General features: G+C 41.4%; 2 protein-coding genes across 2 annotated transcripts in view; one reads left to right on the top strand and one right to left on the bottom strand.

Moving 5' to 3' along the window:
* Nucleotides 1–112: 112 nt before the first annotated feature.
* The window catches only part of LOC101854353 (torsin-1A), a 28,347-nt gene continuing 10,147 nt past the window's right edge, over nucleotides 113–18,312 (top strand). The window contains exons 1-2 of the mRNA XM_005104482.3: nucleotides 113–225; nucleotides 17,411–17,746. Coding sequence (XP_005104539.1) covers nucleotides 17,563–17,746 — 184 coding nt within the window. The 5' untranslated portion in view covers nucleotides 113–225; nucleotides 17,411–17,562. The remainder of the gene's footprint in view (nucleotides 226–17,410; nucleotides 17,747–18,312) is intronic.
* Nucleotides 7,939–8,991, bottom strand: LOC106012589. Its single transcript, XM_013085957.1, has one exon. It carries the CDS (start codon nucleotides 8,989–8,991, stop codon nucleotides 7,939–7,941), a length of 1,053 nt encoding a protein of 350 aa, XP_012941411.1.

The following is an 18,312-nucleotide window of genomic DNA, read 5'->3' as shown; positions in this document are numbered from 1 at the left end:
CAAGAAAGGATTGATATAATCGCACGGTAGAGCAGAAACAATTGAAGAGTGGGGTGGGCAGGGCAGCAGCAGCAGTAGACCTAGATCTAGAATCTAGATCAACGGTCACGGCACGGCGCCATTTCCTGAAAAGTTGTTGTAGTATTGTACTGCTAAACTGCTATTTGAGAGACTGATATTTTTGAATGAAAAAAGCCCGTCCGTAGATCAGATGTCAACAAAGTGGTAACAAATAGAATCTAGATCTAGATCTATCTATATCTAGTGTTATAATTAGGCTAATTAAAATTAATTTTATTCCTAGGATCTAGAATAGATCTAGATCTAGATCTAGATTAGATATCTAGAGATACCTCGTGAATATAGTTTGGGATCTAGAATCTAGATTTCTCTAGCACTCTTTGAAGTCTTTGGGTTGCGAGTGGCAATTTTGTTTGGTAAGAAGATTGAGAATTGAGGTCAGGATTAGTACGGACAAATCTTGATTCCAGTAGTAAAAGTGAGGCTCGAGGCAGGCGCCTAGTTGGCGCAACGCCGCGGTCTGTCTGACCCTGAACTGAATAGCTCCGGTGCTATTTGAAACGCTGCGATAGATTCTGAATAGCTCACATGCTATTTGAAGGCCACCTCTATTCTCACCCAGTTGAGAATAGTGCAGGCGAGTCTTTTGGCTATTCGCTATTCTCACCCGGTGCGCGTTCACCGTTATAGCCTAGATCTAGGCCAACAAATTTTGCGTTCACCCTAAACCACAGAATTCTACACTGTGATAACAGAAAAATTGTAGAATTCTGTGCAGTGAACAAACGTTCCATTACAACTGTAGCCTACTAAAAGCGTACAATTTTGTCTGTGGGCAGTGGAGAGAGAGAGAGAAGGAGAGAGGAGTAGCGCGAGAACTTCCGGTCAAAACAAAATGGCGACCCGCGTAGTTCGGCTCGATTCGAAAAGTTAAATAGCCGTAGCATCTTTGTAGACAACCAAATTAATTTACTTTTGTGTTATTATAACATCATTTTTTAACTTTGTTTTGGTCAATTTGATCGTCCACACCGATGGACAGTATTCAGAAAGAGACAGAGAGAGAGAGGAGGAGTAGATCTTGCGAGAATTTCCGGGCAAAACAAAAGGCGACCCGCATAGTTCGGCTCGATTCGAACAGTGAAATAGCCATATCATCTTTGAAGACGATCAAATTAGCTTACTTTTGTGCTATAACGTATTTTTTTCTTGGCTTTTATCAAATTGATCATCCACATCGATAGAAAGTATTCCGAAATGAGGAAAAACAGGTCTAGTTTCAAACCGGGTGAGAATAGCCTACGGTCGCAAGTCTCACCCGGGGTGAAAGGTAGATCGTTTTTCTATTCTCACCCCGGATGAGAATAGCCACTTCCCTATTTGAAACTCCAGTACTAGAGACAGATCTAGACCTAGTAGCCATCGGGTGAGAATAGTGCAGGCGAGTCTTTTGGCTATTCTTACCCCGTGCGCGTTCACCGTTATAGCCTAGATCTAGGCCAACCAATTTTGCGTTCACCCTAAACCATAGAATTCTACACTGTGATTTTATAACAGAAAAATTGTAGAATTCTGTGCCGTAAACAAACGTTCCATTACTACTGTTAGCCTTCTAAAAGTAAAAGTGTACAATTTTGTCTGTGGGCAGTGGAGAGAGAGAGAGGAGTAGCACGAGAACTTCCGGGCAAAACAAAATGGCGACCCTCGTAGTTCGGCTCGATTCGAAAAGTTAAATAGCCGTAGCATCTTTGTAGATGACCAAATTAATTTACTTTTTTGTGTTTTAACATCATTTTTAAAACTTTGTTTTGGTAAATTTGATCGTCCACACCGATAGATAGTATTCAGAAAGAGATAGAGAGAGAGAAGAGGGGAGGAGTAGATATTGCGAGAACTTCCAGGCAAAACAAAATGGCTTATTTTTACCAACAACGTCCAAAATTCGAATTATTGTACGAATAAACTCTGTCTGGTTATTGGTGCAATTGTATTAATAACTGGTTAGAGTTGTACACACTATTGTACCAGTATCCACCGCCTTTTTTTATGACGTTGTCTTATTCTCCAATCATTATTGGGTAGATGTAGATTAGATCTAACCTTTGTTTCTGACATTGTTTGCACAAACGCAGTGGCTACGTTCACGGCGGCCTTAAAGTAGTTGGCAGGCTACGTTCACGGCAGCCTGAATGAAGTTTGCAGGCGCTGTTGAGGCTACGTTACGGCACTAAAGCTTTCTTTAGACTGAGTGTCCACTGTCGGTTTAAGTAAGCCGGTTTTAGTCACTGACGACAGTAACGTATTTAATATTTTGGCCTACTTCTAACGTTCCATCCTATGAGATGAAGGAAAACGAAGCGGTGATCCTGGACCGATCGACCATTCGTCGTTTTCCATTGCACTGGCTCAGAGCTTGCCAGTAAAAAATGTGTAAGGGAAAGCGACGAACTTTCAATTACGCAACAACGCGTTAGGAAATATATGACAAAAATGTATACACCAACCAAGATGTCTCAATTGCCCTATCTCGCGTCTTGGCGAGACTTGAGCGCGACCGTGTATTAGCGCGTGATGGCCCGTGATAATAATATACTTGTGTAAACAAATGTTCCAGAGCTCTGGAGTTGAAAGCGTGCAATTTTTGTCTGCAGGCAGTGTGTGTGTGAGAGAGAGAGAGAGAGAGAGAGAGAAGGAGAGGGGGGGGGGAGAAAGAGGGAGGGAGAGACAGATAGACAGAGGCCGAGAAAAATAGAGAGAGAAGAGGGGGGGAGGAGAGAGAAAGAGAGAAGGAAAGAGAAAGGGGGAGAGAGAGAGAGAGACAGACAAACTGAAAGAGAGAGAGAGAGAGAGGGTGATTGATATTATAATAAGAATTTATAATTGATTCCCGTCATTTTCTCTCTGCGTCGGTTCCCACGCTGACCCGCTGCAGTGCAGTCATTATTGTTATATTGTACTCTTTTTATGACCTGTCCCATCTTCTGAATCCCACCTTCAGTTTCCCATCTCTCACCTCTTGTTTCCCATGTTCCGTTCCTATTTTCCATTATATCCCATTATATCCTGACTTTAATTCTGTAAGGGTGTTTTCCTTCATCTCATGGGATTCAACACTTGAAGCTGACAAAAATTTAATATTAAAATACGTCACTGTCGTCACTGACTAAGACCGGCTGACTTAAACTGGCAGTGGAAGCTCCCCCAAAATGAAGCTTTAGTGCCGTGAATGTAGCCTCAACAGCGCCTGCAAACTGCATTCAAGGCGCCATGAACGTAGCCTTCCAACTACGTTCATTGCACCACTGCGTTGCACAAAAGTAGACTAAACGTAGTTTTGTTCATCTCTCATAAAATCATAATCATTTGAGTTTGAGCAAGTAAGTGGAAAGACGCTTGGATAACAATAACAAGACAGTGCAACTTGGTATAAGCAGTATTTCCTGTCCGCAGTGTCATCATACCATAGATCTACCTAAAAATATTATCTTTAAGTTAGGTCTACAGAACGTATACAAGCTGTCATTGTTCTCAAATGTTCAGTGCTTGCAAGCGTGGCTTCGAATCTCGGTCCCAGAAGATTTTTTTTTCTTCTTCTGTGCCTAAAGTTTAAAAAAAAAGCAACTAAACTCTCAAACCAAGGAAAGCCTGTATTGAACTCTAACCAGGCCTAGCTCCTGGGGACAAAACCAGAAAGTGCATGCTTCATCCCTACACAAACAACTAAAAGCTCTCTCTTGCCCTTTTTGACTCCCAGTGGAGCACAGGCCATCAACAACATTACTCCAGCGAAGCCTGTCCTGAGCATCCTTTTCTAGCTGTTTTCATGATGTTCCCGCTTTTTCAATTTCCGCTTGTACTGCTCGCCTCCATGTCATCTTTGGTCTTCCCTTCTTACGTTTTCCTTGTGGGTTCCACGTTAAAGCCTGCCTGATGATGCTTGTCAGGTGTCTCCTCAGGGTGTGTCCAATCCATTTCCATTTCTTCACCTGTATGTCTTCCTTTACTGGCCTTCGGCTTGTTCTTTCCCACAGTTGAACATTAGTGACTCGATCGTACCTCTTGATCCCCACTATCCTTCGTAGGCATCCATTTACAAAGCTCTGCAGTTTCCTTGCTACATGCTGCTGATACTGTGAGCCTCCATGTCTCTGAACCATACAGTGGAACAGTCGTCACGTTTGTTGTGAAGATCCTCAGCTTGGTGTTAAATCCCAGTTCCTTACACATCCATAAATGTTCCTGAGAATGATGAATGCTGCTCTTGCCTTTTGGATTCTGACCTTGATGTCTTCGTCTGTTCCCCCTGCCTTGTTGATGACACTTCCCTGGTAGGTGAAGGATTCAACATCCGCCAATGGTGCCCCTTGCAGTGTGATAGGAACGTCGGCTGCATCCATTCGTAGAACTTTCATTTTATCCGTGTGAATATGGAGTCCAACTCTACGGGAGAAGGTCCCGAGGCAATCTGTTGCATCTGGGCTCAACTGTGAGAAAGAAGTGCCAAGTCGTCGGCAAAATCCAAGTCTTCCAACTGATTGGAAAGGGTCCACTGTATGCCACCGCGTTGTCCCGATGTTGTCTGTCTCATTATATCCAATCCACTGCTTATAAAATGAGAAAAGGCGATAACAGGCATCCCTGTCTCACTCCTGTATTCATTTCAAATGAGTTTGTCCGCTTCCCTCCAAGTAAGACTGCAACTCATTCCCTCATACATCTTCTTGATCTATCTCACGAACTTGTCAGGTATTCCGTAGTGGCGCATGAGCTTCCGTATTGAGTCCCTATCTAGGCTGTCAAAAGCTTTCTCGTAGTCAACAAAGTTAACGTACTGGTAAGAGTTCCACTCTGTGGACTACTCCACTATTATCCTCAAAGTTGCATTCTGATCTGTACATGATCTCTTTTTACGAAATCCTGCCTGCTCCTCTCTTAGTTTTGCATCCACGGCTTCCTTCAGTCTTTCCAGTGTGGGACGACTTAAAATCTTCCCAGGAATGGACATGAGCATGATTCCTCTGTAGTTTTTACACTCTCCTTTCTTGGGTAGTTTCACGAGCAATCCCTCTCTCCAATCCTGTGAAAATTCTTTGCGGTCCCATATCTTGCCAATAATTCCATGAAGAATCCCTGCCGCAGTGTCGATATCTGCCTTGAGAGCTTCTGGGGGAATTCCATCTGGGCCGGCTGCTTTGCCTCCTTGATCTCCTCTAAACTAGGCTTTTCTTCACTCTCCCCCAGATCAATCTCTGCTGGTGAAAAGTCAAACTGTTTTTCTGGCCTAGGTCTGTTCAGTAGCTCTTTGAAATGCTCCTTCCAGCGTTCTTTCTTCTTCTTCTTCTTCTCGATCGCATCACACTTGAAGTCCGGTATCTGTCATAAATTGGGCCGTCCTGGTCAGTTCATCTGGCGGCCTGTATAGCTTCTATTGTAGCGTCAGTGGGGTTGGCCATATTTCCTGTCCCAGGGCCCTGTGTGTCTTGCAGTGCTGAAGGATGTGTTCAACAGTTTAGTCCGCCTCTCCACACTGGCATTTTGGTGATTGTACTATTTTAAAACATTTGTACATATGTTGTCTCAGTCTTGTGTGTTGTGTCCTTAGTCTGAAGATAATCAATTGTTCTTGGCGGGACAGCTCATGGTAGCCATTTGGTGTCTGAGGTGCTTTAAATAGTGTATTTATAATAGTTTTTATTTCTGTGTAGTTAACGCTGTTGTCTGGTTGCTCTTTTTGTGCTCCTAGTTTGGCCATCCTGTCTGCCTGCTCATTTCCCAAGACACCACAGTGTGATGGAATCCACTGCAGCATGATCCTCAGACATGGGATGTCCTCAATTTCTTTTCGTAGCCTTGGTAGTTTGCCGGAAATGATTGCCTGCAGTACTGACATGGCATCTGTTAGGAATACTACTTGGCTTTGGGGGTCTACCACATTCTTGATGATGTTTGCTGCATGCACTAGAGCCTCCGTCTCTGCCGTGTAGTTTGTACAATGTCGCCCTGTTGGGACTGCCTCTGCTTGTCGTCGTCCATTTGGGAACTGTACGTACACTCCGGCTCCTCCTCTTTTCACAGCATCAGTGGCAGATCCGTCTGTATAGATCCTTATCCATGCTTCTAGTGGGTATCTTTCTTCATCAAGCATGGACAGGGTGAGGGACTTCTTGCTCAGGTCGCTGTGGTCATCTTTTGTGGTGAACATAGGAATGGACGTGTGTATAGATATGTTTGTGTTTTTCTTTTCCCATGATGGTGCCTCTGGGGTGTGATTCAGCATGTTAACTGTGGCTGGTAGATGGTCCTGTAGGGATCTTTGGATTTTTCTGCTTTCTTTGATGAAGTTGGATCTTTTGAGTCTTGCGGTGTTTGATCTCTCTGTTCTCGTGTGCAGTATATGATCCTCCATAGCTGTGGCCTTGGTGTACTGTATGAGGGCCTTGCGTTCCCATCTCCTCTGCAGGGCCACTATAGATGTTGTTTGTTCCATCTTTTCTATAGGCGTTGACCTCATTGCTCCAGTGATTATTCGGAGAGCCTGGTTTTGCACTTTTTCCAGAGTGTATTTGTGAGTCTGTGCTGCAGTCATCCATGCACTGGATCCGTACTCGAGATGGGGCCTGATTGCGCCCAGATAGACCTGTCTAAGTGTTTTCTCATTTGCTCCCCACTGAGTCCCTGCTAGTTTTCTCATGATGTTAAGTTTCTTCCTGGCTTTATTTTCTGCATTCTGAATGTGTTGTTTCCATGTGAGACGCTTGTCAAAGATTATTCCAAGATACTTCTGTTGATTCTCAAACTTTAGGGGGATTTTGTCTAATGTGAGGTGTTTTGGCTCAGCCTGGCTGAGAGTGAAGAGTGTAGCAGAAGACTTTTCTTTGTTTACGGTTACACACCAGGTTTTTGTCCATGTAGTGAGTTTGTCCAATGCTAGTTGCATGCGATATGTGGCTGTAGTGACGAATTCCTCAGAGCACCAAAGAACCAGGTCATCTGCATACAATGCGGCATGTATTCCTTTGGGCAGTTCATTCATGAGGTCATTGATGAAGAGGATAAAGAGCAAAGGTGACATGACTCCACCTTGGGGTACTCCTTGTCGCAGCAGCATTTTCCGTCCTTGATATCCATCCACCAGCACACGTGCTCTTCTGTTGTGTAGATAGGATTTGGTCCATTGGTACATGTTGCCTTGGATACCACTTCGAAGGAGCTTGACTAGTAGACCCTCCTTCTACACCTTGTCAAACGCTTTTTGTAGATCAACAAAAGTTGCTAGCATCACTTTCTGTGCCTGGAAGGAGTCCTCTATTACTTGGGACAAGTATGTTGTTTGGTCCTCTGTGCTCCTGAACTGACGGAATCCAGCTTGTTCTGGTACTATGATGTGTTGTGCCTCTAGGTACCACTGCATTCTGCAAGCTATGATGCGCTCCATTGTCTTACATACACAACTTGTGAGGCTGATAGGTCTATAGCTTAAGGGTTGTGCCTTACTTTTCCCTGGCTTGAGGATCGGGATCATCGTTGCTTCTTTCCAGCACTGAGGTACTTGCCCTATTTTCCAGCTTAAGTTGAATATATCCAGTAGAGTCTGTAACGCTGTGTTGCCTAGGTGTTGTAACATTTCGTTTGTAATTTCATCGGGGCCTGGTGATTTTCTTTGTTTCAGTTGATTTATTGCTTTTTTCAGCTCTTCCATGGTGATGTCCTTTTCCATTGCTTCCGGGTTGTTATTTGTACTTCTTTTTCTTCTTTCCTCTTGTCTGACTTCTTTTTGTCTCTCTCTTGGTATTTTGATGTTGCTTTCTTGAGCATATGCTTTTACAAAGGTATGGGCAGCCCTTTTCTCCATTTCCATCTCTCCTTCAACTTCTAGAGTGATCTTGGCACTTTTATTTCCTTCGTCATTTAGCCCCTTTACAAGCCTCCATAGTTTTGTGGTGTCCTTTTCCAGGTTAAGTTTGTGCGTTTTGTCTCTCCAGCTTTTCCTGGTGCATCCAATTTGGTTTTGAGATAGTGGGCTTTACACCTCTGTAGCTTGTTATTGTTTTCTATCCCTGGATGTGTTTCGGCTTGTTCTCTGGCCTTGATGAGGTCGTTATGTGTTTTCTGGAGTTCTGGCGTCCAGTATGGGGTGTAATTTTTCCTTACCCCTCTAGGTATGGTTTCTTTTGCTGACTTAAGGATGTTTTCATTGAACTCTGTGATGGCATTGTTTATGTTTTTGTCGAAGACTGCGATGTTCTTTGTCAGCTCATTAGTTCTTATTCTGAATAGTCTCCAGTCTGCCTTTTTGTAGTTCCACCTCGGCCTTTTCGGGCTGTCCTCTGGCAGGCTCTCTACTATGGTAAGAAGAACAGGGCGATGGTCACTTCCCCCGAGCTGGGTTTCCACTGTTCTGCTTAGATGTCTGTGCAGGTTTTCTGTGCAGAGTGCTAGGTCTGGAGTCGTAGTTGAATGCCAAGCTCGAGAATAAAATGTGGGTTGATCTAAAGGATCATTTACAAGCAGAAGATGGTTTTCATCTTGCCAAGCCTCTATTTCTTCTCCTCTTCTGTCTAGTCTGTTGTAACCCCAACTCTGGGACTGGCTGTTGAAATCTCCAGCGATGATAAAGTCTGTGTCTGGGACTTCGATGGTTTCTAGCACAAGGTTTTTATCGTTTGGACAATAATAGTTCACTAGATCCAGATTGCCTCTGCTGGTGGTGATCCTGTTGTGGATATATTCAGCTTCTCCTGTATATTTCTTGATTTCAACGGTATTTAGGTTATTTCTTACCCGGGTCAATACTCCTCCTATTTTTCTACCTTGGCGATCGTTTCTGAAGCACTGATATCCTCTTACCTTAAAGCTTGCCTCCTCCTGCAGATGTGTTTCCTGTATACAGCTGATGTGTATTTCATTATCTTTTAGAAAGTTTTCCAGCTCTGTTTTCTTGTTTGAGATTCCTTCAGCATTCCAGTGCATGATATTAAGACTTTTCTTTACCTGTTTTATTTTGTGTTGCCAGTCGCTTTTCTTCCTCGTCTCCTGGCACTCCAAGACGATGGAAGGCCCTCCAGTCGCTGGGGTGGACCCCTTCGAGGCTTGGGGCCCGGCACTGCACCTGCCTGGTGGGTCCTCACAGGGCGAGCACCATATCTAACGTTACCTTCTTCAAGTGTCATATATTGCAGTATTACGTGGTATTGTGGTTCTCTAGAGTGTGCCTTGCGGCCCAATACCTCCGATTTCAGCACTCCAGCTCCAGGTCCAAGGACCTACCCTGGGAGCACGGGGAGGAATTGTTACCGGATCCCACCCGTAGCCAGGACTTAATGCGGTCCTTTTCCGCATGATGCTCCCGTCAGAGGACTCCTAGGGCATTTAATGACGTGGTAGTGCCACCTACCACCTCACCCCGTCCTGGTAAGAGCATCGCCAGTTGGTCCGGGGCTGCTTATTCAACATATTCACAGCTAACCTCTATAACAGTGGCCATTCCCTATCCGCCACCTGGGACCCGCCGGGTCGGGGATGGTCGCCCCACCCCGGAGCGTTCTTTCTGTTCGTCTGGATTTGTGAGAAGCTTTCTCTCTTTATCCTTCACTGGCACATCTGCGTTCTTGTATCTGCCAGCAAGTTTCTTGGTGGTTTCGTACAGTCCTCTCATGTTTCCTGCCCCTGCTGCTTCCTCTGCCTCCTGCGCTAGCTCATCTACATAGTTTCTTTTGTCTTTCAATACGCTGACTTTTACATCCTTCATTATTTTGGTGTATTCTTCTTGGGCCTTTGCTTTGGCTGCTCTTGTCTTGCTCCTGTTTACCTGATCCTTTTTCTTTTTCCTGTCTTCTATCTTCCTCAGAGTGGTGGCAGATATCCAAGGCTTGTGCTCACGTTTCCGTTTCTCCGGTACCTCTTGACACACAGTGGTCCACCCTTCTTTTATTGCCTCCCATGTTTCTTCCGCGCTGCTATCCTCGCCTAGTGTTTCCAACATTTGGAACCTGTTCTTAACTGCTAAAACTACAAAGCAACAACGAGAATAGGACTAAAAAAAAAAAAAAAAAAAAGAACTTCCTTGACCGGGATTCATACCCTTGCTCCTAAAATAATGGTTTGGCTTCAAACGCAGACGCGCTGCCCCTTCGGCCATCAGAACTTCCAACAACGAAAGGTAGATTTAGCTTCATATAACACACGGTGTTTTATTTAGCTCTGGTGCTAATCGCTACGCGGCGTTGCAAAATAGGCCCTTCCAAAAACAAAAGACAATGAATGCAACGATCTTTCACTTTAGTTTACATTCAGTTTCACCTTGTTTCTGTTTGAATTTGAAGTTTCCCTTTTTTGTTATTGTTGTTGAAAAATGACAATTTACATTAATAAATGGCACTCTTCGGGAGAAGTGGTCCCGGCCTAGATCTAAATCTAACTCCATAGAAATTTATAGGCCTACACAAAATTGGGCACTCCTGTACTCCTGTATAATTGGGGTCCCGTTAGCACTAAATCACACTAGCACAGAGTACTGGATATCGATACTGATTTAAATAGTCAGTATCAATGTTGTATCAGTAGATCTAACCTACAAAATGAGCAGTAAAATTTCACTGGTATTTAACAAGGTAAGGGGAGTTTCAGGGATGACCTAACAAAAGGTAGTGTCAATTGCCACCGAGTCGAGTGATGCGGTGACAATTGATGCCAGCGTCAATTGCCACCGAGTAAGTTGGAGCTCTTTTGCGTTGGTGAGGAAATCTAGCCTATGTGAGCTCGCTGTTCTGCGTTCGTGGACTTTCGGTTACGCTCACCTCTGTCCCTGTGTGTGTGTCTCCCTAACTCATTGACATGGCTTCACTCTGTGGCAATTGACACTAGCGTCAATTGCTACCGCTTTACTCTGTGGCAATTGACGCTACCTTAACAAAAACATGGGGGGGTTTCAGGACATGCGACTAAACGTAGAACGACACAAACTATTTTAAGGTAAGGCGGCCATCTTGTGTGACGTCAGACCGGGATGCCCCTCCAATCACGTGACTGCATGATCCAAACATAGCAAACCGCATCAAACCGAAGATCATGTACCTTCCATGGCACGACGTTTTTGTGCGATATTTTTCCAGGAGACGTACCGGTAATGTGATATGATGCGGTGCTCCGATGATGCTGCTGCTTGTCTCTTCTGCACATTGTTAATCGGGCTTGAGTGGGGTAATCTCTGGGTGTCTTTACGGCGATTTTAGTGCGCTTTATTGTCTTTGCGTTTACAGTGCTTCAATTTGAAGCATCAGCGTTCTTACTGTTCTGAGCATCAACGATCTAAGCGATCTTCCATCCCCAGAGCATGGCTAGCGCGCTGCTGTTAGCCCCAAGTGTGAAATTTTATTGTGCGAAACACATCGATACGAATAATAGGTCAAGCAACTGACCCAACATGTCATTCCATGCGGTATCTCCAAAGATCGTGTAGTGTGTAGTGTAGTAGAGAATCTTTGATATCTCCGCAGTCTTCTAAGAATAGTCTGTGGGTATCCCAGGATGTGATGACATCACATTACTAAAATAAGCAGCCAATCAGGCAGGTGCGTCGTTCTACGTTTAGCCGCATGTGGTTTCAGGGGGATTTGAGGGCTTCCCCCCTGACAAAAATAATAATAAAAAAATAAAACTCACTATCTTCAGGTTTACACATGGCTATTTATCAGTTTTAAAATGGCTGCCAATGGAACGGGGGAGGCAATTTCCAAAGAGCGCCCAAAATTGGAAACGAAAAGGGAAGTCAAGTAAAAAAGCTGGCTGAGTTGCCAGGGTGAAAAGACGCCGGTAAATTTATATTTTTTAAAAAAAGGTCCCCAAACCCATTTTAGACATATTTTGCTAAAGTTTCAAGTTACATAATTTCCTAAATCAGGAGGCAAAAATACATGGAAATGACATCATGGAATCGGACTTGTAACGGTATTTGGACCTTTTATATTTAATAATGGCCTCCTGTCCTATCTATATTCTCACCCCTGGTGAGAATAGCACATGACCCGCTATTCTCATCCCCCCATGGACATCGACAGTGATGTAGATCTATATTTTTTTAATGAAATCGTTCGGCCTGCTTCAAGCGTTCCATCCCATGAGATGAAGGAGTGTTCTTACAGAATTAAAGTTGGGATATGGGATATGGAAAATTACGACTTTTGAAACAGATATTTATATGATCATCTTAACCAGATCTTTGCTAAATTAAATCTTTAATGAACAACAAATAGAATAATCATCATTATCCAGTGCCAGATCTGCGACAGACATCGGCGATCATGGTTCTCCATTCATTCCTTTGCTCAGATGCTCTCAAAAAAGCTACGTTTCCCTGATCTTTCCCTGTTACCCATTTGTTTTGGTTCCTTAAGTAGGTTCTTCTGGGCATACCCCCTGCCTCGTTTGCTCTCAATTTTGCCAATGAGAGCTAGATGTTCAAGACCCTTATAATGTTCAGGTGTCCCAGTAACTGATTTTGTCCTTTCTTGATTGTTTTTAACATTGAGCGTCCCGTGTGGGCTCCATCAAGCTCTACCCCATTTGATTTCTTTTCTTCCCACGATACTCTTAGCAGTCTCCTAAGAAACCACATTTCTGTTGTTTCTACTATATTTTCACTGTCTTTAGTGATTTCCAGCATTCACAGCCATTTAGATGGGTTGACCATTCCTAGCACTTCAGAACTTTCATTTTGGTGGTCATTGAGATGTTTCTATTTTTCAGGATTGGGCTCATTTTATTGAAACTAGCCTTAGCCATTGTAATTGTACGTTTTATATCTGTGGAACATTTGGCATCAGATGTTATCATAATATCCTAGATATTTAAACTGTTGGACTTGTTTGATCTTTTCACCTTTGCTAATGAGATTACAACTAGGATTTGCTGCTTTTTTTTGGGATATTACCATGCATTCTGTTTTCTTTACATTTAACACTAATCCTTTTCGTTCACTTTCTGTAACAGCAGTATGTAGAAGTTATTGAAGGTCCTTTTCTGAGCCTGCTACTAAAACTGTGTCATCTGCATACCTGATGTTATTATTATTTTCTCCCTTTACTTTGAGACCTGGACATTCTTCTATGTTTCTAAGGATTGTTTCATTGTAATAGAATAATAATAATGTAAAAACATTGTTTTCGCCTCTCCAGTAAAAAATATGTCTCACTACCGACACTACTGTGCGGGATGTGGGACCGGCCTCATTCGTTGTTTACACACTTAACGATGGCAGGCCTCTCTGCCTGCACACAATATCTCTGCCTGCACACAATAAATTATTATTTATTGTTCAAGGAACAGAGAACGTGTACGAACGTAACGAAATACGAGCACGAGAATAGTGTAAATTATTCAGACCAAATGGGCGAGGGCTTTAAGTCGTGTTAACTAGTTTAATAATTAAGTAATCCAAGCTCTTTTCTTCACTTTCCTTTTTTTCTTTTATTCTTTCTTTTTCTTTTTTACTTGCCTCTTCTTTCCCTTCCTCTTGAACATTTGGAGTTATGAGTCAAAAAAGAGCTAGAGAGCCAAATGAAACCCTCCGGGCCAGATGCAATCCAAAAAAGAGCCAATTTCTGGGATTTGGCTCCAAACTGACAACACTGACTAACTATTCGGACACATACACGATCCTGGGGAGCATCAGTCCTGATACCCCCCTGAGGGGCATTTCCGGTAACCTGTCAGCCCTGATCCGTCTTGGGTCTTTTATGGTAAAATGAGGGGGTAAGAAAAGCGAGACATTTGTTTTTCTCACCTTGGGTGAGAATAACCCTTTCCTTTAATAATACCAGGCCACCCAATGAGGAAAAAAAATAATGAGTAGAAAGTATTAAAAAATCAAATTACCCCCCCCCCAAATTAATAAATACTCAGTCACTCAGTCAGCTTTTTTGACTAGACTTCCATTTCCGATTTTGTGTATAAAGTTCTATGGAGTTATGGAGTTAAGCTGGGACCACTTCTCAGGAAGAGTGCCAAATTTATAGTAAATGTACTAGCTTTTATTTTATTGGGAAGACCCGGGTCGGTGATCCCAGAAAATATCGATAAAATTTTTCAAACTATTCAACTTTTGTGTTTTTTTGCTGAAAAACATCTTTTGACATTTGTTCTATCAGGTCACAATAAAGAAACTGTGGAAAAAACACACTAAATGACTTAAAAGGGCGTTTGAAAAGTGCAAATTGCACTAAAAATCCTTTTTAAAATCCCTGTTTTCTCTGTTTTTCTCAAAATCTACTTTTTGACATATGTGACCTCCTTGGTGCAAGGCGTTTTCAAAAACTACGGAAGCCAGAAGCTTCAAATTTGGCGTACAGGTGCTTTAAGATCCATTCAGGGGATCTATGTGAGGGAATTGGAAAATATAGGTAACTTGTGGAAATATTCAAATTTTTTGTAATATGTATCCCAAAATTTCGTCAACTGACTCTCGGGGGTCCATTGACTTTGGGCTCACTTTTTTAGTTTTAAAGATAGGTCAAAATCCTCATATGGATCCCCAGTCCATATAGGTTTGTACTTGTGTACCAAATTTCAGGCTGATAAATCAATATTTACTATGAAATTCTTCTGCACTAAGAGACTGGTTTGAAAATCCAGGATGGCCACCACAGAGACCCATTTTTCTGAAAAAATCAACAAATTCACCCTTACTACATCCTACATCCTATTTACCTATGAACTTCTTGCACAATTACATGAAAGTGAATAAAAGTCATTCGTTTAGAAAATTTTTCCGGGAGTGTACGTCTCCCTTTAAGTACAAAGAGAGAGTAATATTGAACTTTGGTGGAACCAACACTGAATGAAGCCCGAACTACTTTTGAGCCTCGCTTTGCAATGCCCTACAATATAATGTTATTGTTTTGCCAAACACGCATGATGGCCCCAAAAACCGTTCCAAGTCAATGGTTTTCAAGAAAACCCCAAACCTTGCCCTATTAAGGAAGAGGCCAATCATACCTAATGATGACTAGACTGCTAGACTAGACGTACTTAATGACGGTCAGACGGCGGCTAGGCCGGTCGTACTTAAGGGCGGCTAGACTGGCAGGGTAGTCGAACGTAATAATGATGGCTAGACTCACAAAAATGTTTTAGATACTGAATTGTAAATAAAATTTTAATTTGCAATACCTAAAGTTTGTATTGAGACGAAACCAAACGCTGCATTACTGACATGCATTTATTTTACCTGAATAATTACTAATGTGTACTCAACATTTTTCACATGAAGCTACAGAGAGCACCTAGCACACTTCTGTAATTGGCCCAAATATAGATGACGTATTTCCGCCAACTATTTTTGTCGTATTCCGGGGTTTCTCTCACGAGTTGACTCGATCTATCACCATCACCTTTTATTATTATTCTTTCATCATCCTAATAATGATCTTTATTGCCATTTTGTATAACAAATAAATTGGTATTATATACATTTTGGTATTGCTCAGCCATTCCAGACACTCTCAATACATAATAATTTATATTCTTAAGCACACACGTATAGACGGACATACATCCACATAAAAACACATACACATGAGCAAAGGAACGGGATGATTTCACACATGCACGCATGGGCACGCTAGTAGATACACACATGCGTAAACAGACACTCTTACACACACACACACACACACACACACACACACACACACACACACACACACATACTATGAGACACACACACTGCAAAGATAGGTATATTTGATATATTTAGATAAATACCCTTTCCAGTTGATATTCATACTTATAATTACACTTGTCACCTTCATTTTGATCCAAGTTATTTATTTTTTTTATGCAGTCTTCAATCAAATTATCATATTCCTTAGTTTTCTAGTCTCAACTCGCGAGGGAAACCTTGGAAGACGACAAAAATAGATGGTGGAAATATGTCATCTATATTTGGGCCGATCGCAGAGATGTGCTAGGTGCTCTCTGTAGCATCATGTACTTTTTTCTTTATAAACACCAAGTCAATTCAATATGTCAAAGAATGAAAAAGCAAATTTTATTGCTCTTGTTTGATTCACATTTCGTGAATTTTGTTGATGTCTCACTAAAGATGCCTTAAATTCGTTTTACTGATTATTGATGAGTGGCCATTATTGAGGGACAATTAACACCTTAATTGGTGTATTCCATAATCCATCTATGATGATGTCTCTCACTTCTTAGTTGAAGAAGAATGTTGAAAGTTTATATTAAATTTCATTCAAACTGATAAAGAAACAAATGAACTATGGTCATCTGAAAAAGCAGGTGTCACTTATGACACATGTCATCATCAATTTCGTAGGTGTTTAAAATATCTTCAGGATAAGATATGATTCCAAGAGAAACAAAGGGTTTACAGTTTTGTCGTCATTTGTCATCATTTTAGTGACACCAGAACCCCATACAGAGAATCGACTGAGGCCAAAACAGGTTTCGATCAATAGGGCCTAACCTAAGTACAAACTGGCAGGCTAGCCGGCTAGCCACTTTGTTTATATTACTATGAAAAATATCTAATTGTATGGGAAAATACAGAACTAAATCCTCCCATATAAATTTCACTCAGGGGATATGCTCCCCACCTCCCTCAATATTTAAAAACCTTTAGAAATGTTTGAATTTTTACTAATTTTCAAGTAGGCCTAACGTAAGAGTAACTTGAGTTACATAGTAGTTCAAAGAAATGTGCAGTCTTACATTAATTTTGGATTTGATGGTGTGTAGACAATTTGTCTTATCAGCTAAATTTTTAGCCTTTGCTCAGGCTGTAAAAAAACACTTTCTTTTTTTTTCTCCAGTGTATAAGACACCTTACTGTTTTCAAGCCATTTGGTGTCTATGGTGGGTAGAAGGTGCAATTTCCATTAAGTCAGTATTACGGAGGTATCAGTCAGAAAATTCTTTTATGTTACTTAAACATCAAAAAGAGTTGCTTGAGAACTGAAAGTATTGTTTTAAGACTGCACCATGTGTCGCATGCAAGGCCCACTAAGTCTAAGAAAGTTGTACAATGTAGGTAAGCTAGGTAAAAAGCAGGTTCAAGCTTGCTATCATGATTAAAAGCAATTCAGAACTCAAAAAACAAATTACCAAATAATTTTTTTATAATGTTGGATATGTGCCTTTATTTTATATTCATGGAAATGTAGGCTACTTGGTGCTCAGCTCTGACCTCCCTCTCAAATAGTCCATCTCTATTTTGGGGTAATGGAACCCCAAGAACTGGAATCTTGGGAAGAGACTATTAACTTTTAAAAAACTGTGTGTTACAGACACAAGTTGATATTTTTCATCTATGAAGGGTTTCAGATCTTATTGACATGCAAATTGACAAAGCCAATGCTTTTTCTTTTTTCAGTTTTGTCTTCAGCTGACTGCCATTTGGGACCATGGAACAAAGTTGATGATTCTGCACAATGTTTCTGGGGAAATTACTAGTTTAATTTTTTTTATTAACTGTAGGTTTATAGGCATTCTTTCTTTTAGTTGATAGCTTCACACAAGTTTAGAATGCTCAAGAGAACTTTTGTGCTGGGCCTTGTGCTCTTGGCTAGCACCCCAGGAATTGCTTTTTCTGCTGGAATATCTGCTGGTTTTGCTGCCTTGGGCTCTTTGGCCTATACCAGCTTCGATGCACTGAGATGCAAAATATTTGTGTGCTGCAATGATGTTTGGATTCCTAGCAACATAGAAGGTTTGTTGTCAAAAATGATATTTTTGTTTAATTTCATTGTTTCTCTCTTTGAGATATAAAATTCATTGTCTTGGAATTGTTCTAGGAAAAATGTGTAAACAATCAATTTGCAAAAACATTTTTTAATTCAATGCTGTATGTGGTGCCCTTTGGTCTGTTTGCATTCTAAATTTATGCAATAGATGAAGTGTTAAAAGTATTGATGGATCAAAGATAGATTGTAGATCTGTGAGCCTTTTAAAAAGGTACCAATTTCAAAGTAACTTGTTCCATCTTAAAACTGATTTTGTGTGTAGAATTTTGGAAATGTAATTAATCCGTGCAAAACTTTGTTGAAGTTTTATACAGGCATCTGGAGAATTTGCTGCTTGATATTACATATCTACCTGATAATTAATATAAAAGGTAATTTTTGCTGCTTGTCTACATTCTGTTGTAATTTGTGAGCTAATCAATTAGAGTTTCGGTTGCCATTGTCAAAATGCTTTTAAAGCTGAATCAAAATCGGAATAGGGCTATACTTTTTTGTCTCATAAAATTTTGATGTTTTTGATATTTGTAATGAA

This window comes from Aplysia californica, unplaced genomic scaffold (genome assembly GCF_000002075.1).
Source record: "Aplysia californica isolate F4 #8 unplaced genomic scaffold, AplCal3.0 scaffold00421, whole genome shotgun sequence".
Lineage (NCBI taxonomy): Eukaryota > Metazoa > Mollusca > Gastropoda > Aplysiida > Aplysiidae > Aplysia > Aplysia californica.
The sequence above is the reverse complement of the archived record's forward strand: the minus strand, read 5'-3'. Positions and strand labels throughout refer to the sequence as shown.